Genomic DNA, 25,265 nt, shown 5'->3' with positions numbered 1-25,265 from the left:
GTCACTTTGGCGCTCTGGACATTTTGCAGGGGTGCAAATCACTGCAGCAGCCTTGTTAGTGCAAGAAAGCTGGTCCTACGGAGATCTCGGAATACTGGGATGTGAAAGGGCAGAGAGGGGAGAAGCTCCAAACTCCTACTCATCCTTAGTAAAATATCATTTACTAGTCGTCTTCGTTGACTGGTTGTGTTTTCATTGCAGGAGTAATAACTATCCGGCCACCCACCTTCCACTGGAAAAGGGGCCATGAGTGCTGGCAACGGGCACACCCAAGAGGGACCCTCTCCGGAGGGGAATCCAGCCATGTCTACCTGGCATTTCAAATAGCCCTTTGGAGAGAGGAGTGTCCCGAGAGCCATGAAGTTCAGGGGTAAGAGCAGCCGAGTCCTTCTAAGTGCTGCTGTTCCAAAGTGCAAGGAAGGACCTGGGGAGAAGTCCTCTTAAGTGCAGTCTCCAATGTTGTTGGCACTGTTGAGAGTAAGTTCCATAACTTCATCATCGCTGAGGAGGACACCTCTGAAATCGTGGCTAGAACTGCCACTCTTGGACCAGACTAGCTAGGACCTTCTCGGTGGTGGCCGTAAGCATCCCCAGCAGCCTGGTAGATGTTCTAGCAGAACCAACGCAACGTGTTAAGACTCCGACGGGGTTCTTGGAGGCGAGGAAGAACCTAAGGTGTTCCTCACTGCTTTGGTCCAACGAGAATGGAAAGAGAACCAGAGTCCCACTTGCCCCGTCTTCATAGCAGCCACGTCACCTACTTGGACCCGAGTTTAAGGTGAAGTTTGATCTTTTCCAATCTTCCTTGTGCTACAATCATCTGTTGAAAGAAAGAAGTCCAAGCTGCTTACGTAGAAAACAACGAGAACGTCTTCACTATAAAGTCATCTGCGTGCAAGTTTTGGGGCAGAATTCATGTGTGCAGGCATCATGATGGGTGGGTAACTGAGCCTGTCATTTGTATCTCAGGAACTATCTGGTTTGGCACAGCAACCAAACAAGAGAGACGCAGACTTCCTTTTTTTTTTTTTTTGGAGAAACCCCCAGAAACATCTCTTACCTTTGAGATACTCGGGAAAGGTAATCCTGGTTCAAGGAGGAGAGTTGCTGCTCCAGTCGGAAGATTCGGAAGGCCAGGTACGATGAGGACAACACCAAAAGGCAGATTCTGTGGATCAAGAAACCCCCCATCCCCCCAGAGAGCCCCCCCCATTAGATCTTAGCCAAGAGGGAATCGGAAAGCCACAGGAAAAAAAGGGGGAAACTCGTCCTTGGGACTTACAACACTATGAAGATTTTCAACAGCTGATAATCAGCTGGTCTCAGTTCTGCTTTGTAGCTTTGGTCCACTACTAACTCCTCTTCCTCTTCCTCCTCCTCCTCTTCTTCTTCCTCCTCCTCCTCTTCCTCCTCGGAGTTTACTGTGCTTTCTGGAACAGAAGCACATAGGGAGAAATTCAGATCACACAGAACCCCCAACCGGGAGGTCGGAGACTCCAGAAATGATGTTGTTTATCGAAGGGTTTGCGGAAAAAGTTCAGTCACAGTTCTGAACTTGTAGTTTCGCCAACTGCAGCCAAACCAAAGCTACAAGCTATGGTTTCAGTTGTTAAGTCAACCCCTCCTGATGACCTTGGAGCATGGCACACCAGTGGCGGGATTCAAATAATTTAACAACTGGTTCTCGGCCCTAAGGACCAGCCGGGTAGGCGTGGCTCGTGGTCGTGTGACTGTGGGCCAACTCAACGTCACTCACGTCGATGGGCGCTTCACCTTAGCTGTTACAATGTAATTGTTGTGGTCTGCCAGCAGCCTGCGGAGCTGGCAGTGGAGTCGGACAGTGAGGAGGCTGGGGAGGACAATGGGTCAGTCTTGGAGTCAGGGAAAGGCCTGGATGAGGACTCTGCGTCGGAGGCAGAGAGGGGGCCAGGGCCATCTGGGAGTGATGCGCAGACTCCAGAGCCTCCAGAGACAGACAGCAGAGAGGCAGAGAAACAGGAGGAGCCTGTTCCTAGTACATGCATGTGAAGAGCTGCCAGAAGGCAAGAGCATCTGAAGCAAAAAGGATGACTTGGGAGTAAGGCCAGGAGATGATTGGCCCCTCCCATAAGGCTTAAAAGAGCAGCAACGGCTCTTGGGTTCTTTGTAGGAAAGCAACATTGCTACAATTGTTTCTTGTCTCCTGTTTCTAAACTTCATGAGGTTCTTGCCAAGAAAACCCTTTGGCAGGGTGCCAAAGAAGACAAAGGTTTGTGATAAGGCCGAAGGACTTTGTTTTGGAATTAATTTGGACTAAGCTGAGAATGAAGTAATTCTCACCTGTTCTAGTAAAATATATTTGTTTAGGACTGATTGTGTCTGGTAATAACTACTGTTATTAAGTCACAACAGTAATAAGGGTTAACCAGAGAGGCAGTTTCTGTAAGTGGGGCAATAAAGATTAGGCTAGAAACAACACCAGAATATTTCCTTCCTGCCTTCCTTACAGGATTAGCCCTGTAAAATGGGGGGAAAAGCAAAAGAAGATTTCTTCCAACAACCGGTTCTCCGAACTGCTTAGAAAGTTAACAACCAGTTCTCCCGAATAGGTGCGAACTGGCTGAATCCCACCACCACTGCACACCCTGTGGGCTGGCCCAGGAAGATGCTGTCCCTCCATCCCAGAAGGTCCTTCAGAATTCTCCGCACCTGATACCAGGGGCTCCTCCGAGTGGCAGGAGGACTCTTTAGCGCTGAGGTTGCTGATCGAAGTTCGGTGGATACACTGGAAGCCAGCATCTGGGAGGGTGAGCGAAAGGGACGCCGTGGATCTCCTTCTCCACTTCACCTCTGGGACGATGACCTCCTGTGGGAAAGCATGACCACGGTTGATGAAAGCAAGCGACAGTCACAGGAATTTTTACTGATTTTTTTTTGGGGGGGTGAAACATCGAAGTTAGTGACCCAGAAGGAGATCAGCCAAGTATTTCTGACTCTCGTCTCAAAGATGCTTTTCAAAAGGCAATTAGACTTTCTCATTTTTTTTCTTTGAAAATGTTTCACTTCTCATCCAAGAAGCTTCTTCAGTTCTAGAATTTTATATACTGCTTTGCAGGGCTTTACCGCCCTCTCTAAGCGGTTTACAAAGTCGGCCTATTGCCCCTGACAATCTGGGTCCTCATTTGACTGACCTCAGAAGGATGGAAGGCTGAGTCAACCTTGAACTGGTCAGGATTGAACTTTTGGCTGTAGGCAGAGTTAGCCTGCAAAATTGCATTCTAACCATTGCATTCCAGACCTTCGGACCTTCCGCCGCGAGCTTAAAACATACTTATTTATTTGCGCAGGACTGAGTTAGATTTTAAATTTACGGGTTTTAAATTGGGTTTTATTTTTATATATTTTTTAGTTATTGGGCTTTTAGAATAAGTTTTTTAATATTGTTTTTATGCTGTATTTATGTGTTTTTAAGTGCCTGTTAACCGCCCTGAGTCCCTCAGGAGATAGGGCGGTATACAAATATGATTAAATAAATAAATAAATAAATAAATAAATAACCGCTGCGCCACCATTCTCTTGGATGAGAAGGGTGAAAGTGACTGGGTGACTGACTGAACAGAGGTTTTCACACAGAGGTTTCCTCTGGGCCTTTGGGTGACCAAAACACTGTTGTGAAGGAACTGTGCAGTTTAATCTTTCAGAAATCAATCTTACCAAGGCTACCGCATCTGGTTCTTCGGTGAATTCTTTCAAACTCAGACTTTTTTTGCTGGAGACCTGTAGAAAAAGTAAATGCCAAAGGTGACCTCAAAACGACGCTATAGAGCACTGCACACCAGAACAACTAGACACAAGAACAGTTTTTCCCGAACGCCATCACTCTGCTAAACAGATAATTCCCTCAACACTGTCAAACTATTCACTAAGGCTGCATTGCTATTACTATTAGTCTTCTCATCGTTCCTATCACTCATCTCCTCCCACTTATGACTGCATGACTGTAACTTCGTTGCTTGTATCCTTATATTGATTTTGATTGTTTCCTAGTATGATTCAATTGCTTATTTATACCCTATGACTATCATTAAGTGTTGTACCTTATGATTCTTGATGAATGTATCTTGTCTTTTTATGTACGCTGAGAGCCTATGCACTGAAGACAAATTCCTTGTGTGTCCAATCACACTTGGCCAATAAAGAATTCTATTCTATTCTATTCTATTCTATTCTATTCTATTCTATTCTATTCTATTCTATTCTATTCTATTCTATTCTATTCTATTCTATTTTGTCCTGTCCTGTCCTGTCCTGTCCTGTCCTGTCCTGTCCTGTCCTGTCCTGTCCCATCCTATTTGCTTCCCAAGCTGGAAGCCTAGAGCTAAGCTGTAGCTAAGTTCAACATAATAGGGCCTCTGTGGCTCAGACTGGTAAGACAGTCTGTTATTAACAGCAGCTGCTTGCAATTACTGCAGGTTCAAGCCCCACTAGGCCCAATGTTGACTCAGCCTTCCACCCTTTATAAGGTAGGTAAAATGAGGACCCAGATTGTTGGGGGCAATAAGTTGACTTTGTATATAATATACAAATGAATGAAGACTATTGCTTGACATAGTGTAAGCCGCCCTGAGTCTTCGGAGAAGGGCGGGATATAAATGCAAATTAAAAAAAAATAAAAACAGGTCAAGTCATCTTCAGACCCCCTAACAAGTTTTCCTTTTGGTCCTCCTGGAAGCAAAAACAGAGCTACGGTAGAAGATTTATTTCATCAGTTAAAGGTTAATTCTCAGTCATTCCTCTGGAAAATGCAGACATGCTTCCGGTTAGCGTCTGGATCTGCACCTTGGTTGGATTAAGTCTTATCTAAACTAATAGGGAAAACTAAAGGGAAAAGAAAGCTAAAGAAACAGAAAAGAAAGAAAACGAAAGGAAAGAAAGAAAAAATAAAGGAGTGGCTTAGCAGTTGTTAGAAGAACATTTATGCTTTATCCTTCCTAAGGTTACTTCATAATTCCTTTCTTTCTGTAATCTACTCTTTATAATCATCAAATCAATAAATTCATTTTTTTTCAGCAAAAAGTCCATCAGGGATTTCCAGTCACTAATAATTATTATTTTTTTGAGCTATTACCATCTGGCAGACAGTGCAGGACAATAAAAACAAGGACAAATAGGCTGAAAAACGGCTTCTATCCCAGGAGCAGTAACTATATTGAATTCTACTGTATATAGTGCCATATTGATGCAATATCGGGGGTTTTCAATTCAACTGTATAGAATGTGAAGGATGTGGGTTTTTGTTTTATTTTTTGAGCTATTACCATCTGGCAGACAGTGCAGGACAATAAAAACAAGGACAAATAGGCTGAAAAACGGCTTCTATCCCAGGAGCAGTAACTATATTGAATTCTACTGTATATAGTGCCATATTGATGCAATATCGGGGGTTTTCAATTCAACTGTATAGAATGTGAAGGATGTGGGTTTTTGTTTTATTTTTTAAGGTATAGCGTACACTAAAGATGGCATTTCGCTTTGTTGTACGAGGTGCAATGACAATAAAGTAAACTAACTGACTAATCTTTCTCTACGCAAGCAAGTTACATTTTGCCATCTCTGCTAGTTAGCTGTGTCATCTTCAGCATCCATTCCTCCACAATAAATATTTCAGCATCTGTCCATTTTTGTGAGCAAAGCAGCTTTGCCGGCAGCCTCCCCCTTTTCTGACCTACAGTTCAGGTGGGCCAGGGGGCTCCCCCGAACGACCATCACAGTCCTTAGAGAGGAGAAGGGATTACCTGTTCTGACCTACCACGAAGCAGATTCCTTGTCCCGACAAAAACCTCTTTTTATTAAGTTACTGTGAATTCTTCGCATTCACATCCAGCAAAGTCTTTCAAGGGTAAATTTACAGTCGCAGACCTTATCTGGCCGGATCGTCAAAACTTGGCAAGGAGTCACGAACCAATTAAGCGAACTAATTGTCTCCTGAAAACTCCAGTCCCCTTTCGCTCCTCTTTATTCCCTCTGGGAGGGGCCATTGATTGTCCACCTGTGGCTTTACTCCTAAGTCGACCCTTGTTCTTTAGCTGTTCCCTTCGTCTGGCAACTCTGCGCATGCGTACACTGGGAACAGGCACCAGCTGTTCATCTGCCTCACTGATGTCTGACTCCGAAGGCAGCTGATAACTGGCATACCGCCCTGGCCCCCTCTCTGTCCCCGACGCAGAGCCCTCATCAGAGCCTTGCCCAGACTCCACGACTGGCCAATGTTCCTTCCCAACCACCTCACTGTCCAAATCTGCTGCCAGATCCGCTGGCTGCTGGCGGGCCACAACAATACCTGTAAGTGGGTGCAGACACGCCGCAAAACGTCGTAGACACTGTCTCTGGAAATGAGGGACACAAAGATATACTGCAAGAAAAAGAGAACACAGGATGAATAAGAAGTAGGGAAAGCCCAGGCCGTGTCAGGTGCCCAAATCAAGAAAGATGCATGGTGGATCTTCCAAGCTGAGATCTTTATGGTTTCACACCTATAGGTAGTCCTTGACTTAAAACCAGTGAAGCGGTATATAAGTCAGTGTTTCTCAACCTTTATGGTGCTGCGACCCCTTTAATACAATTCCCCACGATGTGGCGACCCCAACCATAAAATTATTTTCATTTTGAATTTATCGTGCCTGAAGCCGTATTGGCTAGCGATCTGAACTGCTTGCGATTGCCTTGAGGACGGAGGCATTAAAGTGGAGACTCCTCCCCTATTAAGTTTATCGCGCCTGAAGCCAGATTAGGCTAGCGATTGGGAGTGATTGCAGTTGGCTTGAGAGGGAGAGCACAGATTTCTCTCCTTTTTAATTCATCACGCCTGAAGCCGAATTCGGCTAGCGATTTGAAGAGCCTGCAGCTGGCTTGTGGAGTCAACCATTGGAGCGCGATTCTTCGACTCGCAAGTATACTTCCCCTATTTCCGATGGTCTTAGGCGACCCCTGGCAAATCGTCATTCGACTCCCAACGGGGTCCCGACCCACAGGTTGAGAACCGTTGGTCTAAGTGCTTACTTATGCTATAAGTGCTAACTTATGGCAGTGGGCAGAGTGAGACTGCAATACTGCATTCTAACCACTGGGAAGGAAGAAGGGAAGGGAAAGGAAGGGAAGTAAGTAAGTAAGGGCACTAACAATAGCACTTAGACTTATATACCGCTTTACAGTGCTTTACAACCCTCTCTAAGCGGTTTACAGAGCCAGCCTCTTGCCCCCGACAATCTGGGTCCTCATTTTACCCACCTTGGAAGGAGGGAAGGCTGAGTCAATCTTGAGCCTGGTGGGATTTGAACTGCCAAATTGCAGGCAGCCGGCAGTACAGCAGAAGTAGCCTGCAGTACTGCACTCTAACCACTGCTCAATAATAGCCGGCAATTCTTACTTTTCTGCTGGCGTTGGTGGTGATGGCGAGTCCATTTGGCAACAACCGGGCTGTTTTGTGCTTTTTTATTAGTTGAACCGAGACCACAGGGATAACCACCTGAAATGTAAAAAGAAGTTGTGGAATGTCAGTTTGCGAAATTTATTTTAGCATCTAAACCAGAGGTCTTCAAAACATGGCAGCTTTAAGACTTGGGAACTTCAGCTCCCAGATTTCTCCAGAGTTGAAGCCCCCAAGTCTTAAAGCTGCCAAGTTTGAAGACCTCTGATCTAAACGGATTTAGGGGTTGATCTAGGAAGCGTACACTCTATGGAGAAGCTCATCCTGGCCAACGAACAAGTGTGATTTTGCCTTCCAGCGACAAGTCTGGCATTATATATATTTTTTTATTTGCATTTATATCCCGCCCTTCTCCGAAGACTCAGGGCGGCTTACACTATGTCAAGCAATAGTCTTCATCCATTTGTATATTATATACAAAGTCAATTTATTGCCCCCAACAATCTGGGTCCTCATTTTACCTACCTTATAAAGGATGGAAGGCTGAGTCAACCTTGGGCCTGGTGGGACTAGAACCTGCAGTAATTGCAGGCAGCTGCTGTTAATAACAGACTGCATTAGCAGTCTGAGCCACAGAGGCTTATATCCCCTCTCCGTTGCAAGTAATCCTCAACTTACAACGGTTCACTGCGTGACCGTTCAAAGTTACAACAGCCCTGAGAAAAAAAGCAACGGAGCACCGTTTTTCACAGCTACGACCGTTTGCAGCGTAATCACGTGATCAAAATTCAGACTCTTGGCCACTTGTTCATATTTATGACCGTTGCTGTGTCCCAAGGTCACGCGAGCAACTTTTGTGACTTTCCAATGAGCGAAGTCAACGGGGGGAAGCCGGATGTTCTTAACAAGGTTACTAAGTTAACAACGGCACTGATTCACTTAACAATGGTGGCAAGAAAGGTCGTAAAACGGGGTGAAATTCACGAAACAAACTGTTGTGATCCGTCAGCAGCCTACGGAGCTGGCAACCGAGTCGGACAGCGATGAGGCTGAAGTGAGGCCAGGGGAGTGAGGTGCGGACTCCAGAGCCTCCAGAGACTGATAGTAGTGAGGCAGAGGAACAGGAGGAGCCTGTTCCTAATGCACGCATGAGAAGAGCTGCCAGAAGACAAGAGCAGCTCAAGCAGAGAGAACAACTCAGGAGTAGGGCCAAGAGATGATTGGCCCCTCCCATAAGGCTTAAAACAGATCAGCACCGGTGTTTCAGCTTGCCGGAAAACAACGTTGTAGCTGCGTCTTCTGCTTCGTCTACGTCTTTGTTTTTGTGGCTTCTGGACATTTGCCAAGAAAGGCCTTTGGCAGTTTGCCTAATTGGACTAAGGTTTGTGATATAACTGAAGAATTTGTGTTTGGGACGCATTTGTTTTACTTTGAGTTGAACGACGCTGGGAATGAAGTAATTCCCAGCTCTTCGAATAAAGTTTATTTTTCCATGGACTAAGTCTATTACTACCTACTTGGGACTGGGTCACAACACATTGTAGCTCTCCGTGTAGTGTTGAAGATTGATTGCCTGCCTGGTATGTGCCTACCACGTGTCTGTATCTTGTTTCCCCGAAAATAAGACCCTGTCTTATACTTTTTTGAACCCTGAAATAAGCGCTTGGCCTTATTTTCGGGGAGGTCTTATTATTTTGGGGCGCGTGGAGCAAGACGGGGCTTCTCTTGCCATCTTACCTGATTTCCAGCTCTGTCTCCCTAACCCTAACCAGAGGAAATGGCGGGGACCAGCTGCACATGCGGTTAAATATTTTTGGGGAGGGCTTATTTTCAGGGGGCGGCTTATTTTAGCACATGCGCTCAAAAGGACAAGTGGGCTTATTATCAGGGGATGTCTTATTTTCAGGAAAACAGGATATATATATATATATATATATATATATATATATATATATATATATATATATATATATATATATAGCAGTCTTGTATATAAACCACTGCTTGTAACAACAGAAATCTTGGGCTCCATTCAGTGATGGGTTGTTGCTACCTGTTCATCCCGGTTCGGGCGAACTGGTAGATCAGCAGCGGGAGGCTCCACCCACCCGCCCGGACATCATCAAATACACTCTGCGCATATGTAGAAGTGATGCGCGTGCGTGGGCGAACCAGTAGCAAAGGCAAGTGAAACCCACCAGTGGCTCCATTGTGGTCGTAAAGTCGAGGACTACCTCTTCTTTGCTGTCCAAGGAATAGGCAGGAGCCTTCTCCAGCGTCAACAAGTACACAGAGTCAAAGCCAACAAGCCAGAGAAGAAGCGCAAACTGTCCCACCTCTGTGGCCTCTCTTTTTCCCTGTGCAGGCTCACCTTGATATCCTTCCCAAAAAGGTTGGCGTAGAAACAGAGCCAGTTTGGAGAAATGTAGAGGCGGCCTTGGATAAGGATGTCTCGCTGGAGGGCACAGGAGCAGACTGGAAATAAAACAGACGGAGGCTGCAGCGCCAGGAATGCTTTTAACCTCAGAAGCGCTCATCAGTTAAAGGAGGGGATGGACAGATGTCAAAGGCGGGTGCTGGGAGATTGACTACCGCCTTGCAAATGAAAAGGAAAGGCAGACAAGGGGATGGAATTTTAATCCCCGTTACCGTATTTTTCAGAGTATAAGACACACCTTAGTTTTTGGGGAGGCTTATTTTCAGAAAACAGGATATATATATAGCAGTCTTGTATATAAACCACTGCTTGTAACAACAGAAATCTTGGGCTCCATTCAGTGATGGGTTGTTGCTACCTGTTCATCCCGGTTCGGGCGAACTGGTAGATCAGCAGCGGGAGGCTCCGCCCACCCGCCCGGACGTCATCAAATACACTCTGCGCATATGTAGAAGTGACGCGCGTGCGTGGGCGAACCAGTAGCAAAGGCAAGTGAAACCCACCAGTGGCTCCATTGTGGTCGTAAAGTCGAGGACTACCTCTTCTTTGCTGTCCAAGGAATAGGCAGGAGCCTTCTCCAGTGTCAACGAGCCAACAAGCCAGAGAAGAAGCGCAAACTGTCCCACCTCTGTGGCCCCTCCTTTTCCCTGTGCAGGCTCACCTTGATATCCTTCCCAAAAAGGTTGGCGTAGAAACAGAGCCAGTTTGGAGAAATGTAGAGGCGGCCTTGGATAAGGATGTCTCGCTGGAGGGCACAGGAGCAGACTGGAAATAAAACAGACGGAGGCTGCAGCGCCAGGAATGCTTTTAACCTCAGAAGCGCTCATCAGTTAAAGGAGGGGATGGACAGATGTCAAAGGCGGGTGCTGGGAGATTGACTACCGCCTTGCAAATGAAAAGGAAAGGCAGACAAGGGGATGGAATTTTAATCCCCGTTACCGTATTTTTCAGAGTATAAGACACACCTTAGTTTTTGGGGAGGAAAATAAGAAAAAAGCTGACTGGCAGGTGGATCGGCCTCCCGGAATACCCCCAATCAGCTGTTTGTTCCCAGAGGTGATTTTTAGCAACAGGTTCCTTGGTTGCGAGCTCCGTGCCTTGCTTTTTTTTCTGCCTCTGAAACTTCTGAAACTCTGTTTCAGAAAAAAACTTTTTTCTGCCTCTGAAAGCCTCTGAAAGAGCTTCAGAAAAAAAGCCTCTGAAGCTCTGTTTGGCGGCTTCTTTTCTGAAGCTTCATTTCTGATGCTTTTTTCAGCTTCTGAAACCTCCCTTTGAGAAGCTGGGCGGGGCTACATTTGGGGTAGAATAGAATAGAATAGAATAGAATTTTATTGGCCAAGTGTGATTGGACACACAAGGAATTTGCCTTGGTGCATCTGCTCTCAGCGTACATAAAAGAAAAGATACGTTCATCAAGGTACAACATTTACAACACAATTGATGGTCAGTATATCAGTATAAATCATATCATATAAGATGCATCCAGATTTTCACCCTCTTTGGGGGGCGGGGGGAAGGTGTGTCTTATACTTTGAAAAATATGGTAGTTAGTTTCCTTTTGAAGCTATTCCAGCACCTTGGGAAGGAACAATGCTGGGGAAAGATCAGGACAGAGACTGGATAACACCAGAGCTGTTTTTTTAGGGATGGTCCTTTTTCTCTTTACCTTTCACCACGCTTTCTTCAGTGGGGATATCCTTGAATAACTTGTGATACTGAGAATTGTATTTATTGGGAGCCTGGAGAGAAAACAGATCCAAGTGTCAAGAACATGCAAAAGACTGGCCAGAAAGCAAGTCTGGAGCATCTTAGCAGCTGTTTCACTTCCTTTTCTCAAAAAAGATCAAGAAGAACAGATCACATTGAAACCACATCATAAAAAGAGAGAGAGAGAGAGAGAGAGAGACAAGACACTCTTGGCCTTAATTGTTCGTTTTAACCATTGCTGAATCAAGCAGACGGCCAACTTCACACAATACACAAAACTGTGATTAGGAAAATATTAGAATGTGTGCAGGAATGAATAGGTTAACACTTGCAAACTGAACAAACTGAATATCATATTGTATGGGAACTATTTTACCGATGGCTAGAGAATAATTATGAAAGTTACAAATAAAAGTAGGTTAGTGAAATATAGAAAACATATTAATCGAATTAAATAAGTTAAGAAGAGTATTGTTAAAGTATTAGATATGCTACGTATGGCTGTAAATTTTAATTGGTATTGCACAAGACATTTGTAACCAGACAACACACTACTTAATGGAAGATGGATTGTTTGTATTAAAATAAAATTACACACACACACACACACGTTTTTGTACGTTTTCACGGGTATAGGTATGTAGGTCTTGGCATATTCGGGTCTTTAAGCTGGGTGGACTTCAACTCCCAGAATTCCCCAGCCAGCAGGACTTGAACCCATGCATATCGACGTCCTTCTCGTCTATTCCAACACAGCTATCAAGGAAAGTGGCCAAGTGGTCCATCAAAATTATGACCCTCCTCTCTCTGCCTGGCTTACCGTGACTTCTTGGGGACATTTCTTGAGTTCTTCATTCTTTACAGCATTGTTCAGATTCAAGCTGCAACAGAGATGGAGAGAAATATCATCGTTGAACGTCTTTGTGTTGTTCACTGTTCATCAATGAGTCTTATGCCGATACCCATAAACAGAAAAAAAAATTTGGGGAAAGGATTCATTCACGATGCTAGCTCCCAGATTGAAAAAGGGGGATGCTTGCTGAATTCTGCCCTTCCAAAGACACAAATGACACATGAAGCCACCACACAGGAGGTCAAAATCAGTGGTGAAATCCAAATTTTTGTTACTACTGGTTCTATGGGCGTGGCTTGGTGGGCGTGGCAGGGGAAAGATATTGCAAAATCTCCATTCCCACCCCACTTCTGGGGGAAGGATATTGCAAAATCTCCATTCCCTCCCCACTCCAAGGGAAGGATACTGCAAAATCTCCATTCCCACCCCACTCCAGGGGAAGGATACTGCAAAATCTCCATTCCCACCCCACTCCGGGGCCAGCCAGAGGTGGTATTTATCGGTTCTCCGAACTGCTCAATATTTCCACTACCGGTTCTCCAGAACCTGCTGAATTTCACCCCTAGCGGAGATCAATCTGATACCCTGTCCTCCAACTTCTCGTTTTCTCAGATTGATTGTAGGTGGTCACTGCAATGGGGTTAGGGAGGGTGGCCAACACGGAACTCTTTCAGTAAAAGGTAGGTCATTGAGTCATTATACAGAACGCAGAAAAGGAGGTCTTCAGAATTATGGGTGTGTGTGTGTGTGGTGGGGACAATCAATGGTGTGCGTTGTTGAGTTGGACAGTCTACCATCTGCTTCTTGGGAACTTGTCTCTCAGTTGGCACAACCTCTCCTCAACTCTTGTCAGCCTTTCCAGGCTAACAGAGAACTTTGAAGGGGGTAAGATTCAAAAATTTTAGCAAGGGTTTCTCTGCCCGGGTGCTAGGTGGGCGTGGCTTTGGTGGGCATGGCCTAGTCAGCCTCTTGCACCATGGCGGGCGGGGAGGGTTCCCCTCCCCGGGCTCCAGAGGCTTTTTTAGAGCCTCCGGGAGGGCGAAAACAGCCTCCTCAGGCTCATGAGGCCCTCTGGAGGCTGGAAATGGGCCCGTTTCCTGCCTTCCCGTTTTCCGGTAGGCCCTGGATGACTGAGAATCTCCATAGACATCCATGAGGGAATCTGGATTCGCTTAACGACTCTGCATTACACTCAACAATTGCAGTGATTCACTTAACAACAATGGCAACAAGGGTGCCATAACTTATTTAATAGCCGCCTCGCTTAGCAGCAGAAATTCTGGCCCAATTGTGGTCCTACGTGAAGGTCTACCTGTATTCAGGATGACATCTTTCAACCTGCAGCTTGTAGGAAGCTGACCGAGCGTGTAACCTGTCAGGAAAAGCAACTGATGGATGTTCCTGAGACAAAGGCTGGCCTTGTTCCAGGTGCTCGGCCTTCCAGCCAAGCGTGAGTGAGGTCATATCTCACCTGCCATTCGGAGAATCCAAGTTCTTTTCCTTGTGCCAGGATTCCAGCTTGTCCAGGCTGTGCATCAGCCCTGATTTCTCATGCATTGGTTTGGAACTGCAGAGAAATGGAGAAGGGAGAGAGAGAGAGAGAGAGAGAGAGAGAGAGAGAGATAACATGCGTCAGAAGGAAGGTGGGTTTAAGCAGTCTCACTCAAGTACTAACAGAATAACAGAAGGGACCTTGGAAGTCTTCTAGTCCAACATATCAGAGTTTCTTGCAACAATCAAATCCAGAAGCACACACAGATAACTGATTCAGCTGGATTCATTAACCTCTAACAGATGAAGTATTTACAATATCAATAGTTGTTTCTTACAGGCAGAACACAAGGCAGGACAGAACAGTTAGTTTCATTTCAGCAGAGCAGGCAGCATGCACAGACTGCTTAGTTTCAGTTTCTATTTCAATTCTCTGCACAGACTCAGAAGCTGCAGACTAAGACACGCCTGGCTCCATTCTGTCTCAGCTGACTTAGTTGCTATGCCTATTCATTGGCTGACCTTGTTACCATGTCTCTGCCAGTTCATGAATAATCCGACACAACACCCTGCTCAGGCAGGAAACCCTATATCAGGGGTGTCAAAGTCAAGGTCCAGGGGCTGGATCCGGTTCGGGTGTGTGTGTGCTAAGATCTGGGCCACGGGGCTGCCCTGGAAACAGCGAAGGACTGGCATTTTTTACCTCCTTTCGAACTGCTAGGTTGGCAGAAGCTTGTACAAGTAATGGGAGCTCACCCCATTACACGGCACTAAGGATTCAAACCACTGAACTGCTGACCTTGCAATTGACAAGCTCAATGTCCTAGCCACTGAGACACCGTGTCCCTTACTGATTACTGTTTACATCACTGCTATTTATATATAAATCATGTACTGATACATCAATTGTGTACGTGTGATTTATATGTTTATATATCTATATATACACACCATAACATCATAAATGCTAGGTTTATCCGTCTTAAGGTGTAATGCGTCTTATTTGCTTTGGCTTAGAAGAATGAATTTACCATCTGCAATTGTGTAGTGAACAACAAAGGCCATTTAGCATTGTGTGAAGCTGACCATTGCTAAATGTTCTGGTTTAGGATTATGGGGTAAACTCAGCCAGGTTTTAGCAAGTCCTGCACAGTTTGAAGGACTGGGTTATAAACTATTAATTCCTGAATAATAATAAGAGGTATCCCCTTTGCAGAGATTTATACATAAAAGGAACTTACAGCATTGTCTCCCCTTTTGATAATATACTTATAAATCTTCTTATGGTTTCAGAATAATGATGTTTATATGATATCGCTCTTATTAACAATATAGAATAGAATAGAATAGAATAGAATAGAATAGAATAGAATAGAATAGAATAGAATAGAATTTTTTATTGGCCAAGTGTGATTGGACACACAAGGAATTTGTCTTGGTGTATATGCTCTCAGTGCACATAAAAGAAAAGATACCTTCATCAAGGTACAACACTTACAAGACTTAATGATACTCATAGGATACAAATTTAACACTTAATGATACAACACTTAATGATAGTCATAGGCTACAATTAAGCAATCAGGAAACAATATCAGTATAATTCGTAAGGATACAAACAACAAAGTTACAGTCATACAGTCATAAGTGGAAGAAGATGGATGATGGGAACGATGAGAAGATTAATAGTAGTGTAGACTTAGTAAATAGTTTGACAGTGTTGAGGGAATTATTTGTTTAGCAAAGTGATGGCGTTCGGGAAGAAACTGTTCTTGTGTCTAGATGTTCTGGTGTGCAGTGCTCTGTAAATATATTATTTAAATAGCTGAAAATAGTGTTTTTCAGACTGGCAACTTTAAGATGTGTGGAGACTGGGAGTTCAAACCCACACATCTTAAAAGCTCCCAAGTTTGGGGGTTAAAAAAACCTGGCTTAAAATATTGCAAAACTGAGAAAAGAAAGAAAAAATACTATCAGCCTCAATTACCATTTAGCATGTTATTATTACAAGCATAAAATTAATTGGCCTTTTCATCTAAAATTAAATATAACATTAAAAAAAAAAACTGCAGTAACTCACACCAAAGTACTGATGACATGATAACAGTTTTATTATTTGGCGCAGCTAAATAAAGCAATCAATTCATCCAAACTCATCCATATTTTTTTTAAAATAAATGTTTTTTTTAATTCATTCTGGGTGCCTGCAAAGTTGAAACCACAGATATGGGATTTCTGCCTGTTGTTGGAAACACGTGAACCATTTCAAGCTTAAGAAGCCACCATGTTACAGGAATTTGTGTCCGATTTCTAACCGTATAGAAAACAAAACACACGACTTAGAAAAAGTCTATTTTCCTGGCACACGCCGGAGTGTCTAGAGCAGCTCGCAACTCCTTGAAAAACCTTTTGCAAACAGCTTCCACTAAGCAAATAAGTTATTTCGGTCTCATTCTTGGCCTCTGGCCTGGTCACCTTATCTGCACAGATAGCTGGCTTATCAGATACCAGCTTAGCAGGTGGCTTTTGGGAAACTCAGAGCAAACAGCCCTTGAGTTAAAGGTTATCCTGCAAAGGCCAAAAGCTGCAATTGAAAGGCTCAAGTGGGAGCAAAACAGCCAAGCCATTCCAGATAAAAAAACCGGAAAAAGAACTATTGTCAACACTAGGAAAAATGAGTCAGGAAACTGACTTAGGAAAGGGAAGGTAGGTAGAAAAATGGATCTGTTGGGCATTAAAATGGATCAAGCAGGCCCCGTAGAACTGGAAGAATGCTGTTAAGATTTTGGAAGCTCTCTTCCTCCCTCCATCAAAGCTTTCCAGGTCATCTCCAGCTCTCTGGACAAGGCTCAACTCAAGGGTGAAATCCAGCAGGTTCTGACAGGTTCTGGAGAACCGGTAGTGGAAATTTTGAGTAGTTCGGAGAACTACTGGTTCTCAACTGGTTCTGGTGGCTCAACAGGCTAATGCAGCCTGTTATTAACAGCAACTGCCTGCAATATTGCAGGTTCAAGTCCCACCAGGCCCAAGGTTGACTCAGCCTTCCATCCTTTATAAGGTAGGTAAAATGAGGACCCAGATTGTTGGGGGGCAATAAGTTGACTTTGTATATAGTATACAAATGGATGAAGACTATTGCCTGACATAGTGTAAGCCGCCCTGAGTCTTCGGAGAAGGGCGGGATATAAACGCAAATAAAAAAAAAACAACAACAAAAAACTGGCAAATTCCATCTCTGGCTGGCCCCAGAGTGGGGTGGGAATGGAGGGAATGGGGATTTTGCAGTATCCTTCCCCTGGAGTGGGGAGGGAATGGGGATTTTGCAATATCCTTCCCCTGGAGTGGGGAAGGAATGGGGATTTTGCAGTACCCTTCCCCTGGAGTGGGGATTTTACAGTATACTTCCCCTGCCACACCCACCAAGCCACGCCCACAGAACCGTTAGTAAAAAAATTTGAATTCTACCACTGGCTCAACTGCTGGGAAAGGTGGAAGGAAAGAGGAGACAGGGACAGCCATCAGCCAGGTGGGCAGACTCAGTAACAACGGCCGTTGGGGCATCATTGGAGGACCCGAAGGACCAGGTTAAGGATAGATTACATTGCGGAGGAAATCGATCTATGTGCCACTTGCTTGGAAACTTGCTTTGGAAACTTGGCCAAGAAAACTGCAGGGATTTGTCTAAAACAGTCATCAGGAGTCAATATTGAACTGAAGGCACGAATTAATCAACCTTAAACCAACCATCACTGCAAAAATAGGTAATAAAATATGGGCCAGACCAGTGGTGGGTTTCTACTGGTTTGTCCCTGTTCACGCAAAATGGTAGTGGGGCAGGTGGCTTCGCCCACCCACTTGGATGTCATTACGGACACACTGCGCATGCGCAGAAGCGCCACACATTAGCAAAGCGTGCATGTACACACACACACACTATCTCTCTCTCTCACAGTTCCGAACCAGTAGTGAAGATAAGTGGAACCCACTACTGGGCCAGTCACATGGCTGACCCAATTTACAACTGTCACGAGTTATGACCGTGAAGAGCAGGTTCTACTACGGCAGTAACTGGAGGACTTTTAAGTATGGCCACTGATGCCCTTTCTAAAATTTCAAGGCTAAACGGCTTTTTTCCCCCCTTTCTGCTGGCAAAATGGAGAAAATTGGAGTCTCCCAGGCATCTAAAAATAAATCAGTTCACAAAATGTGCTGGTATCTATCTCTTCTCCCTTAAATCTCCCTTATCGGGCTTCTGGAACCTGCCTCCAATACCTAGTAAACTGAGTTCAAGATAAGAAAGAGATAAGATTGCAAACTTCTCTTTCTCTGCTTCCTTCTCAACCCAAATGATGAATTGCTTTGGAGAGAAACTAGCAGTGTGGAAAAATTGATGTCTGGGTCACTGAGGCCTTAAAAGAGACAGCCTGCGCATATTTCTATCTACCTCTCTCTCTCTTTCTCTCTCTACCTCTTTCTCTCTATCTATCTACCTACCTACCTAACTGTATCTATCTGTATCTATCTGCATCTGTCCGTCCGTCCGTCTGTCTATCTATCCATCCATCCATTCTACCTACCTATCTCATTATCTTTCTCTTTCTCTCTCTTTCTCTACCTTTTTCTCTACCTACCTAACTGTATCTATCTATCTATCTATCTATCTATCTATCTATCTATCTATCTATCTATCTATCTATCTATCTATCTATCTACCTATCTATCCATCCATCCATCCATCCTACCTCATTATCTTTCTCTCTTTCTCTACCTCTTTTTCTCTACCTACCTAACTGTATCTATCTATCTATCTATCTATCTATCTATCTATCTATCTATCTATCTATCTATCTATCTATCTATCCATCCATCCATCCATCCATCCTACCTCATTAGCTTTCTCTCTTTCTCTACCTCTTTTTCTCTACCTACCTACCTATCCGTATCTATCTGTATCTCTCTCTCTCCCTCTTTCTCTCTCTCTATATATATACCTCTTTCTACCAACCTATCTCTCTTTCTCTCTCTCTCTCTTTCTCTACCAATCTACCTATCTATCTATCTATCATCTATCCATCCATCCACCACATTTTCATTTGCAAGCCTTCATGCCCTGTTTTGTATCAGCTCCATTGGGAAGATGCACTTCCCTGCGAAGCGGTGAAAGAAATAACTGTGGTACAAAATAACGCAGGTGGGTTCAGTTAGACCCAAAAGGAAGCATCTTCAGCAGACTTAACTGGATTAAGCAGGATCTTACGGGAAAGATCCTTTCCATTTGAGGAAATGGCCGTTTTGAGTTGCACACGGAAATGGTTTGCTGACACAGGCAGCGGGGAAAAAAAATTCTGTTCCACTAGCAGCGATTACAGATATCAAATCTTTAAAAATTTCTGACCTTTGTATTGGCACACGCTCCAGTGAGTTCTAATTATTTAATAAGTCTGTAATAAATAAGCATATGCACACCAATAAAGACATATACACTCTTGAACGCCAGTGTATATCAGTAGCCTCGGGGATTTTCCACTGACGCAAACGGGAAACCAGCCCATCCAACCCAGGAACAGACTGTGTGAATGCAGAGAAAGTAATGTCGGCTCCAGCTGACTTATTATCTGCACTAGTGTTCAAGGCGTAGCCAGCATTCCAAGGTAGAGAAGTGCACAAATGAGAAACATCACATAAAACAGTCTGAATGCAGACTGAGCCACACATAGAGCCCCCATGATGCTGTAAAACAGCGCGTCTCAACCTCAGCAAATGTAAAATGTGTGGACTTCAATACCCAGAATTCCCCAGTCAACATGCTTGGTCTAGAGCCGTGATGGCGAACCTAGGGCATGCATGCCACAGGTGGCACGGAGCGCCCTCTCTGTGGGCACGCGAGCCGTCACCCCAGTTCAGCTCCGCCGCGCATGTGCGTGCGCCTCTTGCTGGCTAGCTGGTTGTCTGGTCTCTGCCGTATGGTGCCAAGCTAGAAACAAGAGACAGTGAATTCTAGTCTTGCTGTAGCCATGAAAGCCGGCTGACTGACTTTGGGCCAATCACCAGGAGACTGGGAGTTCTAGTCCCGCCTTAGCCATGAAAGCCAGCTGAATGACTTTGGGCCAATCACCAGGAGACTGGGAGTTCTAGTCCCGCCTTAGCCATGAAAGCCAGCTGAATGACTTTGGGCCAATCACCAGGAGACTGGGAGTTCTAGTCCCGCCTTAGCCATGAAAGCCAGCTGACTGACTTTGAGCGAATCACCAGGAGACTGGGAGTTCTAGTCCTGCCTTAGCCATGAAAGCCAGCTGACTGACTTTGGGCCAATCACCAGGAGACTGGGAGTTCTAGTCCCGCCTTAGCCATGAAAGCCAGCTGATTGACTTTGGGCCAATCACCAGGAGACTGGAGTTCTAGACCCGCCTTAGCCATGAAAGACAGCTGAATGACTTTGGGCCAATCAAAGTCTCAGCCCAGCCCACTTCACAGGGTGGTGGTTGTGGGAGGAAATAGGAGGAGGACGATGCGCTGCGTATGTTTGCTGTCTAGAGTTATTTGTAAAAATAATAAAAATGGGATACAAATAAATAAATAAAAAATATAAAAGCCTTCAGAACCCATTCCATTCTATTTATCTACTTCCAGATCATCCCCTTCATTTTATTCAGGCTGCTTTGCCCAGCTGTGGGGGGTGGGGGTGTTTCACTGTGGAAAAAGCTGCTCCTTAAAATAGGTGAGGTGGGTCCCCTGCTCCTTTTCATGCCTGCCTTTATTGTTGTTGTTTTTAAAGGGTTCTTATCATTGGATCACCTGAGAGTATTGTTGAAGTGACCTAGAATAGGGCAGAACAAGACAGCCTCAGGATGTAGGGCAGCTGATCCCAGGAATGACGCATGCAGATGCCAGGTGAGCATCTCTGCCGACTCTAAAGCAGCGTTTCTCCATCTTAACAGAATATTAGTGTTGGAAGGGGCCTTGGAGGTCTTCTAGCCCAACCCCCTGCTCTGGTAGGAGACCCTATACCAGGGGTCGGCAACCCACGGCTCTGGAGCTGCATGTGGCTCTTTAATCCCTCTGCTGCGGCTCCCTGTCGCCGGTCAGCTCCACAATTGGTAGGGCTTTTGGTTAGGACAGGTAGAGGAAAAAGGGCGCCGTGCTAGGAGGAGACTCTATGGTGAGGGAACCAGACGTCCGGTCAGCAGAGGAAAAAGGACGCCGCGCTCGGAGGAGACTATGATGGGGGAACCGGACTTCCGGTTGGCTCCAGAATTGGAACAGGGGCGTTTCCCAGGGGGCTTCCGGTTAGGAACCTTTGCGGCTCTTGGAGTGTTTAAGGTTGCTGACCCCTGCCCTATACCATTCCGTGGCTGTCCAATCTCTTCTTAAAAACCTCCAGTGAATGAACACCCACAACTTCTGGAGGCAAGTAGTTCCAAGGGTTAATCGTTTTCACTGTCTGGAACTATGTCTCGCTTATTGTGGCCATGTCACACAGGGGAATTCATTGGAGGAAGCAACGATGTTTGGAAGACTCAGCGGTCAAAGGAAAGCAGGCCGTCAGAGGACGCGGTGGGCGTGCCAAGGCTGATAAGAACATACAACAACTCAAAGAATTAGTGCAAGATCGGAAGACGCGAAGAAACCTGACCCACAGAATCGCCACGAGTTGGACACGACTGAATGGATAACAGCATGTCATCCTTGACTTACAACTGTTGATTTAGGGACCATTTGAACATAGAACGTAGTATAACAGTTGAAAGGTCTTCTAGTCGAACTCCCTGCTCAGAGATCCTATACCATTTCAGACAAGGAAGGAAGGGAGGGAGGGAGGAGGGAGGGAGGGAAGAAGGAAGGAAGGAAGAAAGGAAAGAAGAAGAGAAGGAAAGAAGGAAGGACAAAGTTGGAAGGGACCTTGGAGGTCTTCTAGTTCAACCTCCTACTCAAGCAGGAGACCCTATACCATTGCAGACAAGGAAGGAAGGAGGGAGGGAGGAGGGAGGGAGGGAGGACGGAAGGGAGGAGGGAGGGAGGGAAGAAGGAAGGAAGGAAGAAAGGAAAGAAGAAGAGAAGGAAAGAAGGAAGGACAAAGTTGGAAGGGACCTTGAAGGTCTTCTATCCAACTCCCTGCTCAGAGATCCTATACCATTTCAGACAAGGAAGGAAGGGAGGGAGGGAGGAGGCAGGGAGGGAGGAGGAGGAGGAGGAGGAAGGAGGAAGGAGGAGGAAGGAAGGAAGGAAGAAGAAGAAGAGAAGGAAAGAAGGAAGGACAAAGTTGGAAGGGACCTTGAAGGTCTTCTATCCAACTCCCTGCTCAGAGATCCTATACCATTTCAGACAAGGAAGGAAGGAAGGAGGAGGAGGAGGAGGGAAGGAAGGAAGGAAGAAAGGAAAGAAGAAGAGAAGGAAAGAAGGAAGGACAAAGTTGGAAGGGACCTTGAAGGTCTTCTAGTCGAACTCCCTGCTCAGAGATCCTATACCATTTCAGACAAGGAAGGAAGGGAGGGAGGGAGGAGGCAGGGAGGGAGGACGGAAGGAAGGAGGGAGGGAGGAAGGGAAGAAGGAAGGAAGGAAGAAAGGAAAGAAGAAGAGAAGGAAAGAAGGAAGGACAAAGTTGGAAGGGACCTTGAAGGTCTTCTATCCAACTCCCTGCTCAGAGATCCTATACCATTTCAGACAAGGAAGGAAGGGAGGGAGGGAGGAGGGAGGGAGGGAGGGAGGACGGAAGGAGGGAAGGAGGAAGGGAAGAAGGAAGGAAGGAAAGAAAGAAGAAGAGAAGGAAAGAAGGAAGGACAAAGTTGGAAGGGACCTTGAAGGTCTTCTAGTCCAACCTCCTACTCAAGCAGGAGACCCTATACCATTTCAGACAAGGAAGGAAGGAAGGAAGGAAAGCAGGGAGGGAGGGAGGAAGAAAGGCAAGAAGGAAGGAAGGACAAAGTTGGAAGGGTCAGTGATTTATCATCCCTATCATCAATTTTCCTCCTTATTTCTAGGTTGGCTCTTAGCAACCTGAAGAGGCGCAAACGTCAATTCCCAGAATTCCCCAGCCGTACTCCGGCTCTTCTGATTGCTTTCCTCCCTCCCCCCACCCGGCCTCCACTGCATAATTCCTCCCCTCCCCCCAACTTCCCAAATACATGCACCCATGCCTTCCTGAGAAAAACAGCAGGAGCCAAAAAAAAAAGAAAAAAGAAAAAAAAAGTTTAATTCTGTTTGCAGGATCCACTGAGGTGCCTCTTCTAAAGCTGCTCAGATTGTTTGTCTAGGCAACCGCACAGGCCTAATCTCATTCCTCTTCTCTCTTCCCCCCCCTCCCCCCCCCATTGCATTCTCAACCCTCCCTGCAATTGTGCTTCGAAGTAGGTCAGGACATAGATGGAAATGAACGGAGGAGGACAGGAGGGGTGGGTGGAGGAATGCAGCTCTCTCAGCCAGCCCTGGTTCCTCTAGGTAGGCACCCAGAGAGACACACAACACACACATATGATGGCACAATTTCAGAGCGCAAAAGAGACACACACACATACACACACACACACACACACACCCCTGCAATGCATCTCAGCTGCTCTTGCAACCCCAGTTTGTGACATGAATCAATATTCAGGAAGTCTCTCCTTCAGCCAACAAGCCAAAATAGAATGGAATAGAATTATTTTTTTAATTGGCCAAGTGTGATTGGACACACAAGGAATTTGTCTTGGTGCATATGCTCTCAGTGTACATAAAAAGACAAGATACGTTCGTCAAGAATCATAAGATACAACACTTAATGATAGTCATAGGGTACAAATAAGCAATCAGGAAACAATCAGGAATAGAACAGAACAGAACAGAATTAGAACATGGAATGGAATGGAATGGAATGGAATGGAATGGAATGGAATGGAATAGAATAGAATAGAATAGAAGGGAATGAGAAGGGAATGAGAATAGAATAGAATAGAATAGAATAGAATAGAATAGAATAGAATAGAATAGAATTTTTTATTGGCCAGCTGTGATTGGACACACAAGGAATTTGTCTTGGTGCATATGCTCTCAGTGTACATAAAAAGACAAGATACGTTCGTCAAGAATCATAAGATACAACACATAATGATAGTCATAGGGTACAAATCAACAATCAGGAAACAATATTAGTATGAATTGTAAGGATACAAGCAACAAAGTTAAAGTCATGCAGTCATAAGTGGGAGGAGATGGGTGGTGGGAACGATGAGAAGATTAATAGTAGTGCAGACTTAGTCAATAGTTTGGCAGTGTTGAGGGAATCATTTGTTTAGCAGAGTGATGGCCTTCAGGGAAAAAACTGTCCTTGTGTCTAATTGTTTTGGTGTGCAGTGCCCTATAGTGTTGTTTTGAGGGTAGGAGTTGAAACAGAAACGCAGAGTTCCGAGTTGGAAGGTGCCTTAGAGGTCATCTAGTCCCAACCCCCTTGCTCAGGGCAGGATTCACAAGAGCAGCGTTTCTCAACCTTGGCAACTTGACGTGTTGACGATCGCTCCCAGAATTCTCCAGCCAGACTTCTTTTCCCACAGGAAAACATCCCTTGCCCTTTGGTTCAAGGCTGACTCAGCCTTCCATCCTTCCGAGGTCGGTCAAATGAAGACCCAGACTGTTGAGGGCCAAGATGCTGACTCTGTAAACCACTTAGAGAGGACTATAAAGCCCTGTGAATCATTATAGAAGCCTAAGTGCCATTGATAGTGCCCTCCTTCCCTGTGGTTAGAATGCAGTATTGCAGGCTAACTCTGCCTACGATCAGGAGTTCAAACCTCACCAGGCTCTAGGTTGACTCAGCCTTCCATCCTTCCAAAGTGGCTAAAATGAAGACCAGACTGTTGGGGGCAAGAGGCTGACTCTGTAAACCGCTTAAAGGGGGCTGTAAAGCGCCCTCCCTCCCTCCCTTTCCAGTGGTTAGAATGCAGTAGTGCAGTGTCACTCTGCCCACTGCCATAAGTTCGATCCTCACAGGCTCAAGGTTGACTCGGCCTTCCATCCTTCCAAAGTGGGTAAAATGAAGACCCAGATTGTTGGGGGCAATAGGCTGACTCTAAACTACTTAGAGAGGGCTGTAAAATCTAAGTGCTATTTATAGTGCCCTTCCTTCCTTCCTCCCTCCCTCCCTCCCTTCCTTCCCTTCCCTTCTTCCTTCCCAGTGGTTAGAATGCAGTATTGCAGGCACTCTGTCCACTGCCATAAGTTCGAGCCTCATAGGCTCAAGGTTGACTCGGCCTTCCATCCTTCTGAAGTGGGTAAAATGAGGACCCAGATTGTTGGGGGCAAGAGGCTGATTCTGTAAACCACTTAGAGAGGGCTGTAAAGCACTGTGAAGCAGTATATAAGTCTAAGTGCTATTGCCCTTCCTTCCTTCCTTCCTTCCT

The 25,265-nt window shown here is 45.3% G+C and overlaps 1 protein-coding gene across 1 annotated transcript in view; it reads right to left on the bottom strand.

Annotated features, from left to right (window-relative positions):
- Positions 1-1,056: 1,056 nt before the first annotated feature.
- GRAMD2A (GRAM domain containing 2A) overlaps positions 1,057-25,265 on the bottom strand; it is a 39,398-nt gene continuing 15,189 nt past the window's right edge. The window contains exons 3-12 of the mRNA XM_058156398.1: positions 13,874-13,969; positions 12,370-12,430; positions 11,509-11,581; positions 10,504-10,607; positions 7,406-7,504; positions 6,320-6,391; positions 3,694-3,756; positions 2,689-2,845; positions 1,283-1,430; positions 1,057-1,168 (exon numbers count right to left, since the gene is read on the bottom strand). Coding sequence (XP_058012381.1) covers positions 1,057-1,168; positions 1,283-1,430; positions 2,689-2,845; positions 3,694-3,756; positions 6,320-6,391; positions 7,406-7,504; positions 10,504-10,607; positions 11,509-11,581; positions 12,370-12,430; positions 13,874-13,969 — 985 coding nt within the window. The remainder of the gene's footprint in view (positions 1,169-1,282; positions 1,431-2,688; positions 2,846-3,693; positions 3,757-6,319; positions 6,392-7,405; positions 7,505-10,503; positions 10,608-11,508; positions 11,582-12,369; positions 12,431-13,873; positions 13,970-25,265) is intronic.

Source organism: Ahaetulla prasina, chromosome 13, assembly GCF_028640845.1.
Source record: "Ahaetulla prasina isolate Xishuangbanna chromosome 13, ASM2864084v1, whole genome shotgun sequence".
NCBI classification, from domain to species: Eukaryota; Metazoa; Chordata; class Lepidosauria; order Squamata; family Colubridae; genus Ahaetulla; species Ahaetulla prasina.
This window is presented reverse-complemented; position numbering and strand designations above follow the sequence as displayed.